The sequence below is a fragment of the Canis lupus genome, chromosome 6 (genome assembly GCF_003254725.2).
Source record: "Canis lupus dingo isolate Sandy chromosome 6, ASM325472v2, whole genome shotgun sequence".
Classification (NCBI taxonomy): Eukaryota; Metazoa; Chordata; class Mammalia; order Carnivora; family Canidae; genus Canis; species Canis lupus.
Window position 1 is genome coordinate 30,394,310 of NC_064248.1, and position 20,590 is coordinate 30,414,899.

The window sequence follows — 20,590 nt, forward strand, 5'->3', positions numbered from 1 at the left end:
CTTTCCAGATCAATGCTCAAATGCCCTCAGATGGAAGTACTATACCACCACCTGTAAGGGCAAGGTGTCAAAAAAAAAAAAAAGAAAAAGCTGAAATTCATTCAGACTTTACAACTAAGGACCAATTCAAAGGAAAGGCAGGGGACAGAGGAACATGGTAAGGATCACCATGGGGCTGCAATCAACAAAATCATAAATAGGAGACGGTTAAAAATGCCAGGCTTTTCAATAATAACAACAAAAGGCAGGGGTGGAGTAGGGGAGGGGAGAGAAATACTGAACTAAAAATATCTATCCCCCAACTGCAATGTTTGTACCACACTGGGATTCGGTTAAAGCAAATAAATTTTAAAAATATATCTAAGGTTAACTGGAGAACACTGAACACTGACTGGACATTTGAGGAATTATCATTAATTTTTTTAGGTATGATGATGGTATTGTAAATATCTTTTAGTGATAAATACTGAATTATTTGTGACTGAAGTAATATCATGACTTGGATATGCATCCAAATAATCTGAGTTGGGAAGGGGCTGAATTGAGTAAGAATGAGTTGAGAACAACCCTGAGTTGATTATTGCCAGAGCTGAGTGATGGAGTCTCATTAAATGATTCTCCCTTTTCCAGAGACTTAAAATTTTCCACTTTTATTAAAAGCTCATGAGTAAACCATAGGCCAGGAGGGAATATTCACAACATGTGTAACTGAAAAGACACAAGAACTGCTAGAAATTAGCAAGAAAACACACACAACCCAACAGGAAATGGGCACGGGCTCCAAGTCACAGAAATGGAAACAATATATGAGCTAGTCAATAGCAAGATGGTCCACTTCACTCACGATCAGAAAAACACCAGTTGGGGATCCCTGGGTGGCTCAGCAGTTTAGCGCCTGCCTTCGGCCCAGGGCCTGATCCTGGAGTCTCAGGATCGAGTCCCACATCAGGCTCCCTGCATGGAGCCTGCTTCTCCCTCTGCCTGTGTCTTTGTCTCTCTCTTTCTGTATGTCTCTCATGAATAAATAAATTTTAAAAAGAAAAACACCAGTTAAAACCCACCTCAGGCCCGGGAGTGTTGGTAGAGATGTCAAAGTGTCAGCACACTCCTGCACACTCACAGAGGGATTGTAAACAGGTATTTAAAAAAAAAAAAAAAGGTAAAACTCATTGGTGTTTAAAGTACCACCCAACTCAGCAAGTTTGCCCTGAGGCACGGGTCTCAGGGAAACACTGCTATGTATAGTGGACGTAGGAAGTGCTAATAAAGGTCCACCAGGATCGAAGAGAGACAGGCAGACTATGTGTGTCTCCTGACCAAACACATGGCCCCAGTGACAGCAATGTTTGCAGAAAAATTACACCTACATCCCAGCCCCCAGACCCAAGTGCCAATTCAAGAAAATATAAGCAACAGAGAGGCACAGAGAAGATCATGGCAGAGGTGCCATCAGCCAGTTTCAAGTGGTGACACGACTCAGGGTCTTCCACAAATACAGGTTAAGGAAGAGAAAGGAAAGAGAGGTGAAGGAAGATTCATCAGCAAGCAGTTCAATTTAAGGACAAAGAGAGTGGGATGGTGGTAGGCGGGGGCTGGAGGAGGGAGCAATGGGGCACCAAGGTTTAACGGGACAGAGCTTCAGCTGGGGAAGAGGACAAGTCTCAGGAGATGGGTGGCAGTGAGGGTTACACAACAATGTCCACATACCTACACCACACCAGCCATGCTGAACACTAGCTAAGATGGTACATTTCAGCTTATATTTCACTAAAGTCAAAACAACTACATTAAAAGAATAATAAATAAACACACAGATGTAACCAATGACAACACAGAGATCTCATGTGGATCCTAGTGTCTATACAGAAATCAAGGGTTATGGAGGGATGACAATATTATATTTATGGTTTCCTTTTTTTTAAAAAAAAGATCTATACAAAGAGGTCTAGAGATGAAGTAACACCTAGTATCTGATTCAAAATAATAGAGAAGGGAGATGGGTGCGGCTAACTTTAAACAAGACCGAGTACCACTGAGGACAGTTCTACTTGATGAGGATACAAGAGATTCTTTAATCTGTGAGCATCTAACATTGGACACGATAAAGCTTTGAAATGAAGATGCTATTACAAACATGTACTAAAGGAAGAAATGCTCTCAGCATCGCAGTTTATGATAGCAAAATAATGCAAACAACCTAACTATGCATTAAAGTGAAACTGGATTAAAATTATCATGGTACTTCGTGCAAGAGAGAACTCAAGAGTCAAGGAAGTGAATGAACCCGACCAGGGCCCCTCAACCAAGGTGGTTTGGCCCCCACCCCTCAGGGAATGTCTGGCAATGTCTGGAGGCATTCTTGGAAATTGTGATGGGGTGGGGTGCTACTGGCCCCTAGTGGGTAGAAATCAGGGGTGCTGCTAAACATCCTATGATGCACAGGACGGTCCCCAGAACAAGTAATTATAATCATCCCCCTTATCTGTGGGGGATATATTCCAAGATGCTCACACTGGATGGCTGAGCTGTGGACAGTACTAAACCCTACATATACTCTGCTTTTCCCTGTGACACCTATGACAAAGTTTAATTTACAAATTCTGCATCTAAGAGATTAGCAACAACAGCATGTAACAGAACAATTTTAACAATACCCTATAATAGAAGATTTGAGTGCAGCCTCTCTCTCAAAATATCTTATTGGCCTCTATTCTCCCTTCTTCCTCATGATGACGTGAAGATGAAACAATGCCTACGTGATGAGATGAAGGAGGTGAGTGATGGAGGTGTTGTATGTAGCATCCAGCTACCAATGATCTTCTGACAACTCATCAGAAAGAGGGTCATCTGCTTCCAGATCCTGGCAGGTGGAACCACAGCTATGTGGGGACCACCCTAAGTGGCCCAAAGTATCAAGAGGGTCACAGTTTTAAATTCCTATACTAGATCTGTGTGAGATACGCCCCAAACCACAATATTGAATTAAAGACAAACAAAAAACAAGGGGCAAAGAGATACATACAGGTAACATCACGTAGGTAAAAGTTACACAAAACCCACGACTGTTTGTTGCTCATGTAAATTTACGTGGCAAAGTGTAAAAACAGGAAAGACAGGGCTATACACCAATTGCAGAATATTGATTATGGGGTGCGGGGCAGAAAATGTTGCAAAGGGGAGACTTCAAATAGACTCGGTATCATGTGTTTATTCCACCCCTTCCCACCCGAAGCAAACCCAAGTGTAGGAAAGGTCAATGCACATGAAAGCTGGACGGTGGGTACACGAGCACTCGCTCTCTCAGTCCCTGTACTCTTCTATACCCTCGCCATTGCCAAGGATGAACAAACTGAACAAGGTGGCTGTGGGCAGCAGAGGCTGCGAGACAGACAAGGCAAGCAGAAGAGCGAGGCTGAGACCTTCCCAGGTGGGAGCACTCACCGGTCCCCGCAGGTCAATGAGTTCCTGCCTCATCTGGGACACGAGGGCGTCCTTGGCCACCAGAGCCCTGTGCAGGCGTTCGTTGAATTCAATCAGCTCACCGTGCATCTCCGCCACCTGGAACACACAAGCACCCAAGGGTGAGGCTCAGAGGGCAGACCCATGCTCCACCCCCAGTCCCTGGTCCCACCTTTTCTGGGGCTGCCACTTGCTGGCAAGGCAACCGGGAGGTTGTGGGGGTGGGAGACAGAACACCACTTACCTATGAACTGTGCAAATGCACCTGTAAGTCAAACGCACCTGTGACCTAGTTGATGTCAATGCTACAGAAGCAATAGTCCACAGTTTACAGGCACGAAAGTGCTCTATCAGGGCCTTAGGTTTTTATCCTTCATGGACACTTTCTTCCTCATCTAGAGCTGTGCCTGCCAAGAATGACCCCGCTTAGGGCACAGTTGAAATAACTGACCACTTCTGTTCATCAGGGTCTTGGTTCTGAAAACCAAGAAAACAGAACCAAAGTCTTGTGGCGATGGTGACAGTGACAGTGACTGACACCACAGCAGAGACACCACTACCTCTCAGTCACCACTTGACTTATGCTAGGGAAATCCTTTCCGTGAGCTCCTTGCATCTTCGTGATGCTGGCTCTGTGAGGCAGGTATTATTTCTGCCTCTCAGAAGGGCAACGATGTCACAGGGGAGCAGCAGCTCAAGGTCATACCGCTAACAAAGGACTGACTCCGGGGCCCTGGCTCTTGACCACTGGGCCACGTGCCACCATTCCACCATGTACACTGTGCCCACATGCAGCCCATTCAGGCCTGCCATGAGCCCCTGAACTTGTGCATGTTTATTCAATACCCTTGGCTCATTCCCAAAAAATAAAAAGAGGTTCCCCTAAAGTAGTCTATGACTGATGTACAGAATGAACCACGTGTCTTTCCAGCTATTAACTTACAAAAAGCACAATGATATCCTGTGGTCAAAACAGAGAGTAATTTTTCTGATTACTGAGCGATCATATTGGGGCTTAAAATCAAATTCAACTACAATTATTTGAGCAGTTCAGGGAAATGTGAGATGTCATGCTCTTTAGGAACCTTCAGAGAAGAATCTTACAACCATCTTAAAGAGAATCCCTCGAGAATTCAGAGGTCAATAGACCCTCCCCCATCCCCATCCCCCTGATTTTCCCAAGATCACCCGTCCTGTACACCACAGATTTCAGCCAGGCACAAAGCATGTTCTATTTAAGACAAAAAATATCAGACCGTTGATACTATACGTAATATAGTATATGTAAATACTATACGTAAAATGTAAAACATACTGTCAGAATCAAGAAGGGATATAGGGAGACGTTTTGTGGGAAAAGAAAAGATCATTTACCTAAGTCTCAATGTCTCAGGAAAACTAAAAAGAGGGGCCATCCTCTTTTCTTTCTTTCATTCTTTTTTTTGGGGGGGGGGGATATGTTGTTATATAAAAGGTAAAAGGCTAAAAAGCATAAAAGGAAATAAACAAGACATTAACATTAGTCAAGGGGCATATTTTCTTCCCATTATTTCTATTTTCCCTTACTTTTTAGTTTGCTGATAATGAACACTCTTCCATTAATCAGTGGGTATAACCACTTGGGCTCTGTAAAAGAATTAACATTCTTCACCTGAAACTAAAGGCAGTCAACATAAAATGCACCGGGCTCCCAATCAAATCCTGATGCTTCCCTTCAACTTGCTCCGTGAATCCCCAACCCTGTTCGTGGCAACTCCCTGTCACTTAAGTGCCCACCTTCTTTCAAACCAGGGTGAGATGCGAAGTGAGAATGACACAAAAGACATTGCAAGTACCATGCAATTAACACCGGGAGATAAGTCAGGGAGCCTTTAACCAGCTTCTTTTTGTACAGACCTAAAATGAATATTTCCCAGTTGCGTTATTCCTTTTGTATAGAAAAAGCTTAAGACGATCTTCTTTTGGCCTTTCACAAACAAATAACCAATCGCTAATAATGCCTGTGCGGATCCTCCACACAAGAAATCACATAAATCCTCCATGAGCTTCCTCAGGGCGGAGGATCCATTTACCACACAGTAAGCAGGGAACACACAGCTTGCCAATATTACTGCTAAATACCTGCTAACATGCCCCCACAAAACAGAGCTTTAAATAAATGCCACCGGCATTTCCAGAGCAAAACGGGGTTTTACTTTGTCTTTGTTTTGCTTTGTTTTACAGGGGGAGCCAGAGTGTTAAAAACAATTTTCCATAAATGCATAAAACATCGAAACATCCCAGCTCGCAACAGTATTTATCACGAGCTGTCAAAACCCCGGTTCTCTCTTGCAGCCAGAAGAGTGACTTGACCACGTCAGACAAAGCTTTCATTTCACGAGGGAAGGGGGGTGAGGGTGTAGGGGTGGAGGAGATCCAGTAGAACTGAGGAGACAAACCGATAAAATAATTTTGACCAATCATTAAAACTGCAATGTTCATTGTTACTAAGCTAAGCTCTGAAACTCCGAATTTCTAGATTAGATATCCCCACATGCAGCCACTGAGACCAACAGCTTTGATCTTACATAAACCATGCTGAGCTTACTGTTCCTTGAATAACTCTTTCCAAGTCTAGTGCGACTAGAAATGGATTCAAGACTCCGAGAGCCTCAGAAAAGCAGCGGAGATCATAGAAACAAAAGACGGCATCACAGCCACCGCCTGCTGGAGTTTCTATGAGGCTCTGAGGGCACTTCTGGTCTTGCCTGCCCAGTCTTTATTTTCAGCAGCCATGGACTTGCAGGGGATGGGACAGACACTAGCTGCCCTTCAGTCCCTTCTTGGCTAAGCAGACCAGAATGCTCTTCCCAAAGCAACATCGGATTTTCTCACCTGATGATGTTTAAAACCTTCCTGGCTTCCCACTGCCCAAAGGATGAATAAAACCCTCAGGCTCAGGATCAGCCTTTCTCTAACCCCATCACCTGCTCACCCCCTAGCATCTAAAATTACGCAGACTTGTAGGTCTTCTATGTCCCATAGATGTGCTGAGCTCTAGGAGGTCACCCGGAGACAGGGAGGAGAAAAGCATATCCAGCAGAGGAAACTGCAGGTGCAAAGGCCCAGAGGTTACTGGAGCTGGGGCCGGGGGTTGGGGACCAGCTGAGACAGGCAGTTAAGGGCTCAGATTCTGGTGCCAGACAGGCTTGCACCTGATCACTTAGAGTGTGCTCTGGTGCCAGGCTCAACTGTGAGGAGCCTAAAGCCGCTCACCTACAAAACGGGGATTCAATGCCCTCTCTACTGCCTGGGGCCACTGTGCCACCGACAGGAGCAGCCCCACCTAACAAGCTCTGCGCTGCTCAGGAAGAGAGCTCGTTGTACAGGATGGCTGATCACATAACAGTGGAATGGAGGACAGGGCTGTCTGCAGAAGCCAGGTGCAAAGGGGCCACACGTGCTTTACCAAGGAACTCAGCTGTGGAGAGAGGCTCGCCACCCCCCAGTGAGGAAATGTCACCAACACAACTGCTGACCATGTGCCGGGCCTTATTATGGGGGAGGGGGCAGGAAGGTCCTGGGGTTCACACCCCAGAGATCAGATAAACAGAGCTCGCCAAGAGAGGACGGCTGGGAAAGAGGACGGGGCATGAGGGAAGGGCTCCCCCAGAGAGAACATGCAGGACTCGCTCACTTCTCCCACCAGCCTTGGCACATGCCGGGCAGCCTCCCACCCCCCACCGCTCACTATGCCCAGGGCCATTTTGAGAGGTACCTCATGGATTAACAAGGTGCATGGGCTCATCAGTTACCCTTTGGGTTTTGCCCTTCAGGTTGGAGAGAAGATGGTAGAAAGATTCAAGAAGTCTAAGTCACAGGCTGTTTGGCGACATCTATCAAACCTTTAAAACCACACTCTGGTGACTTGGCAAATCTGTTGCAGAGTTATCCAGCCCCTATACTTGCACCTGTGCCCAGAGCACCAGTTTAGCTCCAAATGGCTGGAACCTAAATGCCCAAGCACATGGGCTCACCTCCTCTTCCCCACCTCTGGCCCCTTGGCAGACATCACTAGTCGCCTGCTGCACTCCTTCCCCACGGGAGCACCCAGGCAGCCCCTACCGATCAGACACTTGGCCTGTGGATGACACCTACTTGGTATCTCTGGCATAAGGGATGGGGGAAAGCGTCATCAGGAAGGTGACATTTGAGTTGGGCTTTGGAAGACGATAGCTTTGGAACTTCGGGAGACTGAGCAATCCACTCCAGCTGGAGCATCAGAGAAGACGATTTCCAAAAATAAGGTGGCTGTGAAAAAGCTTTTAAGTCTGTGAAAATCCCAGGAATTATCATAATTACCTGCCAAATCACGAAAGAATTATAAATTAAAAAAAAAATACCTCTGGCATTTCCTTTGATATCGGAATGTTTTATCTAATCACATTCAAGCCAATCCTGCTTCTCCCTCCCCTCGGCTACCTAATTAGACACTTCCCTGATTAACCGGGCCAAGACAGGCCCCCAGTTTTAACAGCAATGGAGGCTCTTCTGGTCACATACCCCAAATTATGTGAGAACATTCACTTAGAGGTCTCCGCACCGTAAGTCTTATAAGATGCACATGCTGTTCTTTGGTCCCCCCAACACAGGCTGCGGGGAGGGATCCAGGCCCTCTCTCTGTGATGAGGACACTGCACCTGCATCTAGGTAGAGAGGAGCACCTTGCCAGTGCCCATCTGTCTTAACCTGCTTTTGAGCCTTTTCCAGGCAATTCCATCGATCCGCTCACGTGACCCTCGCTCACATCCCTCCTGCAGGCTGGGCCTGTCTTCCTCAAGGCTCAGAGATGCCAGGCTGTGAGACTAAGGTGTGGGAATCAGGAGATGACAGGGTGGGATGGCCACTGTCCTCTGTGCTCTCCGCACTCCACCTTGGGCTACAGGACACAGCCAAGCCCTCCGGGGGTTAAGGAGAAGAGTGTGCCCCACAGGGTGAAGGGAAGTAGTGCAGTGTAGCCCAGCGGCTCCCAGAGCAAGTCGATCATCAGCCAATTCAAGGGCTTTTGAAAAATAGAGATTTGTGGCCCTCACCCTCAGGAACTGACGGGGGTGGGGGGTGAGGGGAAACCCAAGGAACTACTTTTTAAAGATTCCACTGGCCATCCAGATTTGGGAGCCACCAGCAAAGACAAAAGGGAAGCATTTTACACCCTGAGCTATGAATTGCAGTTGGGCTAGTCCCTCATTGTAGAAAAACTAGTGTTTCAACCTGTATTTGCAAAAACAGCGATGTCACAGAAGCTTTTCCACGTGTCAGCTGTTTACTTCCAACTTCTCACTAAGGTGAGCAAAGCCCCAAGCCCGAGAAAAACTAGTTCAAGCCACATGCAGTATAGTGCATGCAGTAGTGTGCTCGGTCTGTAGCCCTGCTGCCCAGAGGGGCCCAGGAACTGGGGCTGAGACGTGGACTGTGGGATCTGGCTACCAGTCTGGAACAAGGGAAGAACAGGAGTTGACAGTACAGGTCTACAAATATTTAACACAATTTCATATGGCTATGAAATCCAGGAGTTCCATGGTTTTTCTAGGTTTTATTGTATTGTACACAGGTGTCAGTCCGCAATGAATTGGCAATTTTCTTAAAAAAAATAAAAATAAAAAACCCAGATCTTCACTCCAAATAGGCTGAAAGGCACCTATCTACATACAACACATATGCTAAATTTAACAATGTCTTCTACTAATTATCAGAAATAATTATGAATAATGATGAAAAAAGTCAAAATATAATCCCTTTTAGATAAGAGTCGTTATATATATACATATAAAACAGAACCAATGCCATCAATACCTGTCCTTCTTTCAGATGGATATACGTTATGTTCTTGTCCAGTGTCCATCTGGGCTTGAAAACTAAGAAAATTACCAACGTTAACTAAAATAATGAGTATCCACAGCCAGCCCAGAAACAGGTCTGGAAAAGTTATAGCTGCCATCAACCTCTCTGACCCTTTCCTATAGATGCCTGAGTGGGTTCACTTCCCAGGGGAGGAAGGTGAGGCTCAGGGGCTGAGGAAGTCTCAGGCCACAGAGTCCACGAGTGACAGCTGAGATCTGAACCCAATTATCATGGCTCCGAAGCCTGTATTCTTTCCATCACTCAACCCTTCAGGTGATGGTAAATCACCCAGCAAGGGAAATGCTGTGATTGTTTGGGGTGAGAGGAAGCCCAGGCTGACAGAGGCCAAGAGCCCTGTGTAAGGCCAACAGCTAATGCCCTGCCAGGGCCACGACTCTAGACCGGATCTCCAACTTCTAAACCCAGGCTGCTCCTTTGCTGGGGGCAGGAGACTCCCAAGGATGAGAAATAGTGGGAGTAAGGGGGTTGCACAGTGATTGTGGGGAGGAAGAGTCAGGGTCACAGTTCACTTACCCTGCACTAGGGCTGCTCCAGCATCTCTTCGGGAAGTACCTCATGGGATGCTAGGGCTCCTTAGGAGGAGAATGCTCTTACTTTTCCTCATCTTAGAGCTGAGGGAACAGTCACAGAAAGGGTGAGCGTCTTGCCCACTGCCACGTAGGGAGCCAGCAGCACCGGAACCGAGATTCAGTTCTGAGCCTATGTTTTAGACGCTCTACCCTGCCCTCTCCACCCACCATCACCAGGATGCTGAGCCGCTGTCTCAACAGCATGGGGCCTGCCCAGGGGTGATGAGGCTGGGCTTGTGGACTCAGAGCACTGCCCCCAGGCAAGCAACACCGGCACACTCACCCTCCCACCCCAGACAATGCACTGTCACATGCACACAGGTGTACACATTACTGTACACACGTGTCAGGAAAGGTACTGACACACACACGGGGGCACACAGCCTAGGAAAGGGCACCATCGAACATACATGGGTGCGCACGCGAGCACACATGCACACACTCCGAAGGAAAGGCACCATCGGACACACATGGTGGGTGCACGCACACGCACACACACACCCAAGAAAAGGCAGCATCCACTCTACAGAGCACAGCTGTCATCGGCAGGCGGCAGAAGACAGCCATGTGGGCTCTGGCTGCTTCCACTGCCCTCTGGGCCTCCAGAGGCCCAGCCTCAGGCCGTTCCACAGACATCCACCCCCAGGAGGCGCTGGCGGTCCAGGAGGGAGCACCCAGGGTAGGCAAGAACCTCTGCTAGGGCAGGCCCTAACTGTGGAATGCAGAGTCCCCAGGAGAACCGCAGAGGACATTCTGGGAGCATGCAGGCCGCCCCAGGATGAGGCTTCTGCAAGGTGGTTTTTGCTTCATGTGAAGACATTTTGGAAACCAGGTTCCAACATGAAGACAGTCCAAGGGCCTATTAGGTATTACTTGAAGATGTTCAAAATCAGGATGGGGCACAAAAAACAAGAGAGCATGGAGGTCAAATCCAGGCCGTGTCCACCCACTGCTGTGTGACCGTAATTTCACATCTCTGATTCATACTACCTTCTTTGCCAAAAGAGGACACTATCCCTTATCGTTCAGGTATGTCATGAGGAGCCAAGAGAGAGAGTCCGGTAGCTACCCGGTGCTCATCCTGGTGAATGCTCCTTCAGTAATCATGATGAGCACTTTCTAGAGGCGGGCAGCGGTCCAGGCACTTTACACATTAGCACATACAACAAGCCTGGGAAGTACAGCTCTCTGCCCATTTTACAGAAGATGAAACCAAGGTTCAGAAAAGGCAAGCAATTGTCCAAAGTCACAGTCTGCGGGGCGGGGGGGGGGGGGGGGGGGGGGCAGTAACCCCAAAGCTCACAGCCCTACATCTCCTGTCTTCCAAGTCTCTCTGGTTTCCTCCTTCCTCCCGGGCTACCTTTCGCTGTGATCCTGCTGAGCTGGTGGGGGGCTCGGGTGGGGTGAGTGCCTACTGTTGCTGAGCCCAGGAGCTGTTCAGGCTCCCTCCAATGAGGCAGCAGCTCTGCAATCTCGGGATTGGTCCTCCTCGACATCACATCATAAAGCTGTCAAGTGACACACTCAACCGAAGCCTGAGACGGACCCATCCTCAAGTGCCACCGAGATAGGGCTGTGTGGGCTCTGCACGGTCACCCAGGTAAGTAGAAGCTTGTAAGGAAACCCTAGCGATAAGAAGTTCAATCTGAAAAAGCCTCCCTTAATCGCCTCTGTAGCGAGCCCCTCCGTGTTCAGAACCGCCAGGCTCGAGAGAAGTAACACTTGATAACATTTGGCTGGGATTACGACTTAATGGGGGAAAAGAAACACCCAGAACTAACAACAGCTCAATTAATAATGGGATGCCTCTGAGAAACAGATGTTTCAGTAACTGTGACAGCCCCGGCGCAGCGCTGCTGGGGCCCGGGCCCCAGTGTTGGTCCTCATGTCTCCTGATGCGTGACCTTTCGGAGAATACACAAGGCGAGCCGTAGAGAAAGGTCACACGGAGCAGCAGCTGCGAACAGCACAGATAACACCTTTTCTTTGCTGCCTTTGCTAATGGCCCTTAAAGAGCAAAGGAAGCATATATAGAAACCGTGATAATAAAGTAGCAGCCAACACCTTCCCAGCAGTTGAGACAAATGAGCAACGGCGGGGGGGGGGGGGGGGGGGGGGAGGGGGGACAAAACCGTGAGTTCCAGCCCTCTGCTGAAAGATGCATTCACACAAGAACAACACAGAGACACTATGCAGCTGCAAAGCTCTCCAACAGGTCCCCTCGTCTATCACCCTCCTGTTGGAGCATCAGCAGAGAGGCTGCCTGGAGTGGTGGCCAAGGTGTGCACCTGGAGTCACCAGACCACCCTCCCACCCCCATCCCCGTCCTAGCAGAGGCTTTGGCCAAATTGCTTTTACCTCTCTGGGCCTCAGTTTCTCCTCCGTAAAATGACGTTGGTAACCGTGTAAAGGTCACAGGGCTTTTTAGAGATTTAAATGAGTTAACACATAAGAAGTGTTTAGCTTAGAGCTTGGCACGCACTAAGCACTCCGTACTAATAGCCATTATTTGCTATTAACCAGGTGCCAACAAAAGCAGCCGGTGCCACAGGCCCTGTACAATCGAGAGCTTTAACCTCTCTCGGATCCACTCCCTCTCCTCCCGCCAGTCACCTGAGCCTTGGGTCAGAAGCACCCCCATCTCCCACCTGGACAAACACAACAGCCCTGCTCCCTGTTCTTGCTCTTCACCGCAATCCCAAACTAATGCTCAAACAGCCCCCCCCCCCAAAACCCAAACCAGATCGCACCCTTCTCAGCCTAACACCTGTCAAATAGTGACATGATATCTGCAACTAACCTCTAGATGATACGGAGGAGGGGGCCAAGGAGAGCTAGCACGCGTTAGGCCTGGTCTTGGAGGAGGAACAGCGTGGGGCCTGTAATGGGCACGGGGAGATACGGGACACCATTTTGTCTACACTGAAATTTGTCCAGAACCCAAAACTTAAGAACAGCATTCAGTGGCATCCTGTTATTTTCCTTGGCATGGCATTCAAGCAGTGGAAGGAGGGGTGAGGGTGATGGACGGGTGAGGTAGGAAGGGGAGGGGAGGAAACATTTCAAGAGAGACTGACGCTCACCAAATGAGACTAGCAGCTCTTCCTCCAACCCTCTCCCACACACACCTCCTAAAAACTCTATCTACCCTTCAAAGCTTAACTCAAATCTCACTTTACGTCTTTCCCCAACTACTCTGATCCATTCGTGCATCGTCTCCATGAAGGATACATCAGCAGCTGCTGTTTTCTGAACACTTGATACAGATCAAGCATGTGCAGGGCCATTGATAGAGGATCTGTTGGACAAATAAAAAAAAGTGCACATTCTAGGTAGCCACAGCCTAAGCTCAGTGAGTGGGGCATGGGCTGGATACAGCTCCTGCTGGACTCTGAGCACATGCTCTTGTGCAGTGTACAACCTACACAACTGTACACAGTAGCCGTCAACATTCTACCAGCTGCTATTGTTGCTCCCATTTCATAGGGGAGGAGAATGAGGTCCAAAGAGTTTCAAACACTTGCCCACGATCATCAAGACGTTATCGCAATAGCTAACATCTAAATCCACATTCTTTTTGCTACACAAAACTCCTGCATGAGGAGGTATGGCAATGCCGTGGCCAGCCTCTACGCACCCAGCAGACACTGCTGTCTCCCACACAGTTCACAGTCCTGAATGGAGCACAGGATCTCATCCTCTCCACACACCGCAGCTGGGATCCCTACCACAGCCAGCAACAAAACCAGACACTTCCGGGGCTTATTTCTGCTGGATCAATTATGGGAGGGTCAGTGGTGGAGAAGAGGACAAAGACTCCTTTCTGTTAACACAGGAGATGATGCAGTTTACCTGGCATCATACAATGGCTGTAATTATAACCTATTACAAGTACAAAATACTGTGTTTGGCTGAGCTTGTGAAAATGGGTCAGGAATTACTTTAAAAAGCTCTGCTGGCCTCTCCTTTCAAAAGCATTGCTTACAGGCTGGCTCACGGAGGACGACTATTGATTCCCAAGGATCCTGGAGTTAGGAGGCATCTCCACAGGGGCCTCATCCACCTCCCAGCCCGGGAAGCCTTCTCCTGCCTGCAGAGCAGGGACTAAAGGCAGTGGAGGAGAGGAGGGGGGGGGGGGGGAGGAGGGAGCCCTCATCACTAAGAGCAAACATTTACTGAGCATGTACTCTGTGCCAGACCCGGGTCTCAGCAGGACCCACACGTGAGCTCAGGCTCAGCTAACCTGTGAGGTCCGGCCACAACATATTCCCTTCTTTGGAGGCATCTCTGCAAGAGCTGAGAATGTTCAGACTCATCCATTCAACAAGTTTCTGTGGAGCACCCACCATCCACCAAGCCCTGTACTTCAGCACTGTAAATACAGCAGCCAAGAAAAGAGATAAAACCCCTGCCCTGGTGGTTTCTGCATGCTAGCTACCATCTCCATGGAACAGGTGAGCACATGGAAGCTTACAGAGGTTAAGTCCTAATCAAGACTTACCAACAGAGAGCTTGGGATCCGAACTCAGAGCCCATGCTCCTGACTACCATGGGGTATGATCTCTTGCAGTTCCGGAGTCATTATTTTATAAAGTTCTTCCTGCGACCAAAGGTGCCTCCCTGCACATGTCCAGAACTACTACCTCATTTGCTTATTTGGCCCTTCGCTGGTGTGCCAGGCACTGTCCTGGGTGCTGGGCATCCATGGTGACCCTCAGGGAGCTTCCTGTCTCCATGGGATTCAGACTCTGATGGTCCCCACACAGTGTGGCCAGTGGTGCAGGAGGAACATAGAGAGGCCCCGACTCAGCCTGGGCCAGGGGAGGGTTCCAGAAGTTATACCAAGTTGAAGTTTGCAGGGCAGGAGGAGGTTAGGCAGCATCAGGCAGGGGAACAAGTTAAAACCCAGGCCCCCACCTCCAAGCCTGCATTCTGAGCTCTGTCTCCTCGGCTGTCAAGTAGGGATCCGTCACACAGAACAGGCAGGGCTGCTGGGAGAACCAAGCAGGACAGGAACAGACTTCAGAGCACCCAGGGTGGCACCCAGGAGGGGCTCACAAGGGGACAGCTTCTTCTTACCCCCCAGAGCTGGTTGCCAGACCAAGGAAGTTATATAATATCACGTATCCAACACTCACTCCCCATTCCAGAGGTTTCTTCAAAAAATATTTCACCCTGGAGTGTTGTTTTTACATTTATTGTGCAGGGTGCTAGAAAGCACAGAATTTCATATAAAGATGTAAATTCTGAAATTATATGGCTCTTTGTCATATTCCAATGTCTTCTAGAAATGAGGGGAGGCCAGCATGCATTCTTAATCACCTTCCACCAGAAGGAATACAGAGACCTCCTGAATATTTCAAACACAGCTCAATCTATTATGCCCAAGTTTCAAAGAGAAGAAAGTAAATGAAAAACATTAAATTTTATGAGCATCAAAAAAAATGTTTTCCTCCCTGGAGAGTCCCCCTTCTTGTACCGCACAGCACTCGCCTCAAGCTGAGAGGGCCCCTTCTGGGATGGGGTACACCATCGTTGCCAAGTGGTGAGCTGGGGACACAGACGTCCGCCCGTACAGAGGGAAGGTCATGCTCAAGTCGAAGCGGACAGTGTGGGGCAGTGATTTGGAAGATGAACTTGGGAGAGCTGGACAGCCAGGATGAGGAATCCCACCGGCCAGTGACTTGCTTGGTGACCTTGGACAAGCTGTTCAGCCTCTCTGGGCCTCAGCTTCTCCATCTATAAAGCAGTGGCCACAGAAGCACTTATATCACAGGGTCACTACTGGGATTAACTGAGTCCATACCCAGGGAGGGCTCAATCAACGGTGCCACAACTATGACTCTGATTCTCACAGCTCCTGGTGACACAAGAAAACGTGTACCCTTGTAACATTTCTTGAAGCCCCAGGGTCGTCAGGATGAAAAGACAGGATAGAATGGTTTAGAAAACAAAAATTGAGAGGTAGACAGACTGGGTCTGATCCTGGGGCCACGCTTGGTGGGTTGCATCCCATGACCAGGAGTAATTATCATTTCTCCCCAGATCTGACCATTTCCAAGTCCCGACGTTGAGACCATACCCTCTTCCCTGCAGGGACACTGTGCCATTTAACTAAGATCCTATATGTACATCAGCACTGAGAATACAGCCTGGCCTGCAGCAAGCACTCCACAAACATCACTCACGTCTCTTCCTTCCATGGAGGGCCATGGAAATAACTTTTTCCCTGGGCCACTGGAGAGCCAAGACATGTAATGAAGATAAATATAACAGTATCACAGTGGTTCCCCATGACCGACCCCTACAGAGGGGCTCATCAAATGGGACTTTCCACTGTCTTCTAGCACTTGAGCAATCAATTGCCCAGTGAGACCATGCCCACACCCCCCAAATCTGGTAGAAGTAAAAGGGAGTTCACTTGTTCAGCAGCATGTATCAAGCTGGGGGCAGAGGGTGGATAAGGCTAAATTTCTCTCCCTACTGGCAGAAAGCACCGGTCTAGAGGTGGACTGAAATCACAAGCCCAGGGCCGCTCTAGCCCTAAAGTGGGAAGGACACAGGCACAAAGGAGTCCGTGTGGCCGAGAGACCAGCGCTTGCCTTTCTACTCCCTCATGTCTCCCAGGCCCCCACTCAGCAGGGCACAGGCACCTGGCTACTCTGGCCCGTGGGCTCCAGGTAAAAACATGTCACTTCCAAGTCTCAGCAAAGGGCTGCTGCTCGGGGACTCTGCAGCTGTCCCCGCCCCTGCCAAGTGAGAAGGCCATGTCCTCCAGACAGTGTGGCTGCGAAACAGGGGAGCCTCTGTCGGCCCCAATTCTTGAGTGACTGCATGGAGCAGGCCACCTCCACCCTTGGCCCTGGACAGCTCAGGCTGGACACACAGTGTGCACAGGAAATCAACTTTTATTCTTGTAAACCACTGCAACTAGGGAGTGCTTGTTACTGCAGTACAGCCAAGCCTATCCTGAATAACAGAATCCTTCAATGAAACAACTTTCTATCTCCTGGACTCCCCGACGATGGGCCTGGAAATCTGCAGAATGGCACTGAGCCCAAAGAAGGTTGTGAGAGCTGCTCTGAGCTCAAGCAGCTTTGGGGGGCTGACCATACACCCTTGGTCCCAGTCAGCATGTGCCCTGACCTCACCAATCAGTACATACCACCCCCTTGGCCACAGGGATTGGTTCAGGGATGGCAGGAGGCTCAATTCCTCAATTCCAAGAATCTTGATGAAGAAAAAAGCCCTCTCTCATCACCAAAATTGCTCAGCTCATAGGATGTAAGCTGGACCTGCTAAAAACCAACAGAGAGCGAGCAGGTGAGCCTGCCTAAGAATGAAGACCATAAAGAAAACAGAAACAAGCAAAAGAAGAGCACACCCCCATTTTATCATTTGACCCCTGCATACTGGCTGGCCCAACGTCAGTGTAATGAACCCTGGGTGGGTACCCAAGGTTCCAGGAACCACAAGACTTCATTTTGTGCTGAAACCCACGTTGCACTGGGTCTTCTGTCCTTTAGCTTAGAGTCCTGAATACCAGAGCCACCAGGTAATGTCTAGTCTCTGCTTGAACACCCTTAATTACAAGCAATTCACTACCATTCATCTTTATATAGTGATGACAGCAGGTTCCTCCTTTTGTGACTAGAGTCTGAGGACTGACCCATGACCATCGGGTTTGAAACAAATGCCCTCCCCTCCCCCAACATCCTTTTATATTTAAGGGGACTCACTAAGCTGCAGCGCAGCATCACGAACTCTCTCCTGGGAAATGCTCTATGGTCTTGGGCCACATATATGGGCCCCCCATCTGTAAGGTGAGGGATCTGGGGGTACAGAGAATTAGATGCAGTCCCATCTCCCAGACCCTTGCCACTGGGTAAATCAAGAGGTTTAGAACGATGTCCCTTGTTCAGACAGACAGCCATGAGGGTAGTGCGGGCTGGGGGTTCAGGCAGATCTCATACTATGAGACCCCACACAAATTACATGGCCTCTCTGAGCCCTGGTTTTTCCATCTGTCAAATGGGAAGTCAAGGATACTGATGTTCCAGAGCTGTTAAGAGAATGCGGAACCCAATGCACAGCACCAGATACATAACAACTGTGTAAAAACAGAGTGAGTGTCGTCATTATCCGGAACATGTCACAGTGGGAAGGCTGGCAAGACGGATGGCTCCTCTGCTGCCCTGGTTCTGGGAATGACAAAACAGCTCAGGACTTACGAGCAAGCTGCTAAAGAGGGCTCACCTCCTCCTCTGTAACCCAGGACCCCAAGTGCCCCTCTGCCCTGGTTAAGGACGCTGACTGCACACCGACACTCTCCTTTTCAAAGAGAACAGACACTTCACCATCAGCATGTCAAAAAGGCAACGTCTGGCCCGAACAACTCATCACCCTCTGACCCTCGCAATGACTCAGCCCCTGAAAACACTTCTCAGACATTTAGGTGGAACTCTGCCTCTGCCAAGAAGGAAAACCCATCTCGCAACACACGGGAGGTTCTCCAGGGGGCAGGTGCCTCACAGGCCGCCCGCGAAGCACTGCAGAGAGCACGGGACTTTGGCTTGAGGACGCAACACATCCCAGCTGACGCAGCCAGCCGAGGGCAGCCCAGAGAGCATGACTCAGCACGCACTCAGCCCCTGAAACGTCCCCTGTGTACCGGCTTCGGGGCAAGCTCTGCGTGCTCACTCGGTGCTCTCCTTCCCAGGATGGGAGGGCAGCGGGCCAGACCCAGGGTGGTGGGGGAAGGTGCTGAACACCACAGCTAGTGAGGAGCTCAACCCCTCCATTCAACATCTGGCCAATGGGTGAGAGGATGCTTGCGAGCTTTCTTCTCAGACTGACATCTTTAAATCCTCTTTAGGGGCCCTCGGCCAGTCCTGGGGTATTCAACACCACATGTGCGTGGAGCACCAATAGATTTACACCTCCTTCTGGGAACCCCAGACACACTTATTCAACTGCTCACTCATTTACTTCAAAGTAAATGGCCTGAAAAGCAAACTTGATTTTCCTCCCCTTGCAGCTGTCCCCATTACACCAGATGACAACTCACTGCCTTCCATTTGCTCAGGCCAGAAATTCTGGAATCCTCCCAGACTCTTCCTTCTCTCGTAGCCCGCATGCAACCCGCAGTAAAATCCAATGGCTCTCCTTCCACAGCAAGTCTAGAACCCAGCCACCCTCTCACTGCTTCCCATCAGCACGCTGGTCCAAGCCACCATGTTGTTTCACCTGGATTCCTACAAGAGTACCTAGGTAGTCTTGCCACGCCCTGCCCTCCCACTTTCAAACGAGTGGCCAGTGCACCTGCCATCACTGCTCAAAATCTGCCAGTGGCTCCCCTATCACTCACAGTCAAAGTCATGTCCCTAAGAAGGGCCTACGAGGCCCGATCTGACCAGGCCCTTATGTCTCTGCCATTGTCTCTTACCATGGCCCTTGACCCCATATCCAGCCTTACCAGCCTCATTTCTGTTCTTTAAACAAAAGGGCCTATGCACTTGCTATGTCCTTTGCATAGGACTTTCCTCCCCCGGATAACTAATCACCAGGCCCATTCCCTCTTCCACCAGTGGGCCTCTACTCCTGGCTGCGTAAGTAGGAACTTGCAGATCCACACTATACAAACCCTTTCTCCCTACTCCCGTTGCTCCCCATCCTTGTGCTGATTTCAGTATAACCTTTCCTGAGTACAGACTACTTTTCTTCATATTCATTTCATCCCCACAAGAAGCAAGCAACAGGATGGCAGCGATCTTTGTCTTGTGTCCACTGCCATACCCCCATTGACCCTAACAGTGGCTCACATAAAGTACAGAGAGTGTGGGGGAAGAAGAATATATATCATCTCTAAGCATTTTTTAAATGCTATGTTAAATGCTTAAATGTTGGAAAAGCAAGCATTAGAACCCCAGGACATATTTCCACAGTGAGTGACCTACACCCGCAACCTCTGGCTGCGATGTAAATTAGTGCAGTCTACCCGTAACGTGATGAGATTAGGAGAATGGGCCTTCAGGAGGTTATTAGAACACAAGGGTGAAGCCCCCATGAATGGGATTACAGCCTACCTTGGTCTCTTCACTGTGCACTGGGGTCTCATGCTCTAACAAATTATGAAAAATAAATGTATTTCTCAACTGTTCGGGAGGTTAGAAGTCCCAGATCAGGGTGACAGCATGGTTGGGCTCTGGTGATGGCCCTCCTCCAGAGGCAGACCATCTGCTTCTCGCTGCATGCTTGCATGGTGGAAGGAGCCAGGGGCTGCTTCCAGCTCCTGTGACTGGGGCACTAATCCCACACCTGAGGACTCTTCCTTATGACCCAACCATCCCCATAAGCCCCACTTCCTAACACTATCACCTTGAGTACTGGGTTTTCAACACAAAGATTTGGTGGGGACACAAATATCCAGACCACAGCAGGGCCCTTAGAAGAGGAGACCAGAATGCTTCCTCTCTCTCTCCACCATGTGAAGGTACAGGAAGAAGACCGCCGTCTGCAAATCAGGAGGTGGGCCCTCACCAAGACATGGATCTGCTGGAGTCTGGATCTGGGGCTTTCCAGCCCCTGGTGTCTGCTGCCCACCTTTCAGCAGCCTGCAGAGACCAAGACAGACCTCTCACTCAGAGGTAGAGGACAACAAT

General features: G+C 49.2%; 1 protein-coding gene across 6 annotated transcripts in view; it reads right to left on the reverse strand.

Annotated features, from left to right (window-relative positions):
* Positions 1 to 20,590, reverse strand: part of SNX29 (sorting nexin 29) — a 528,389-nt gene that overhangs the window by 187,684 nt on the left and 320,115 nt on the right. For all 6 annotated transcript variants that reach the window (XR_007411267.1, XM_025416475.3, XM_049111381.1 and 3 more), the window contains exon 16: positions 3,442 to 3,558. Coding sequence is in view for 5 of the 6 variants with exons in the window: in XM_025416475.3 (XP_025272260.1) it covers positions 3,442 to 3,558 (117 nt within the window). In the remaining variant the exon portion in view is untranslated. The remainder of the gene's footprint in view (positions 1 to 3,441; positions 3,559 to 20,590) is intronic.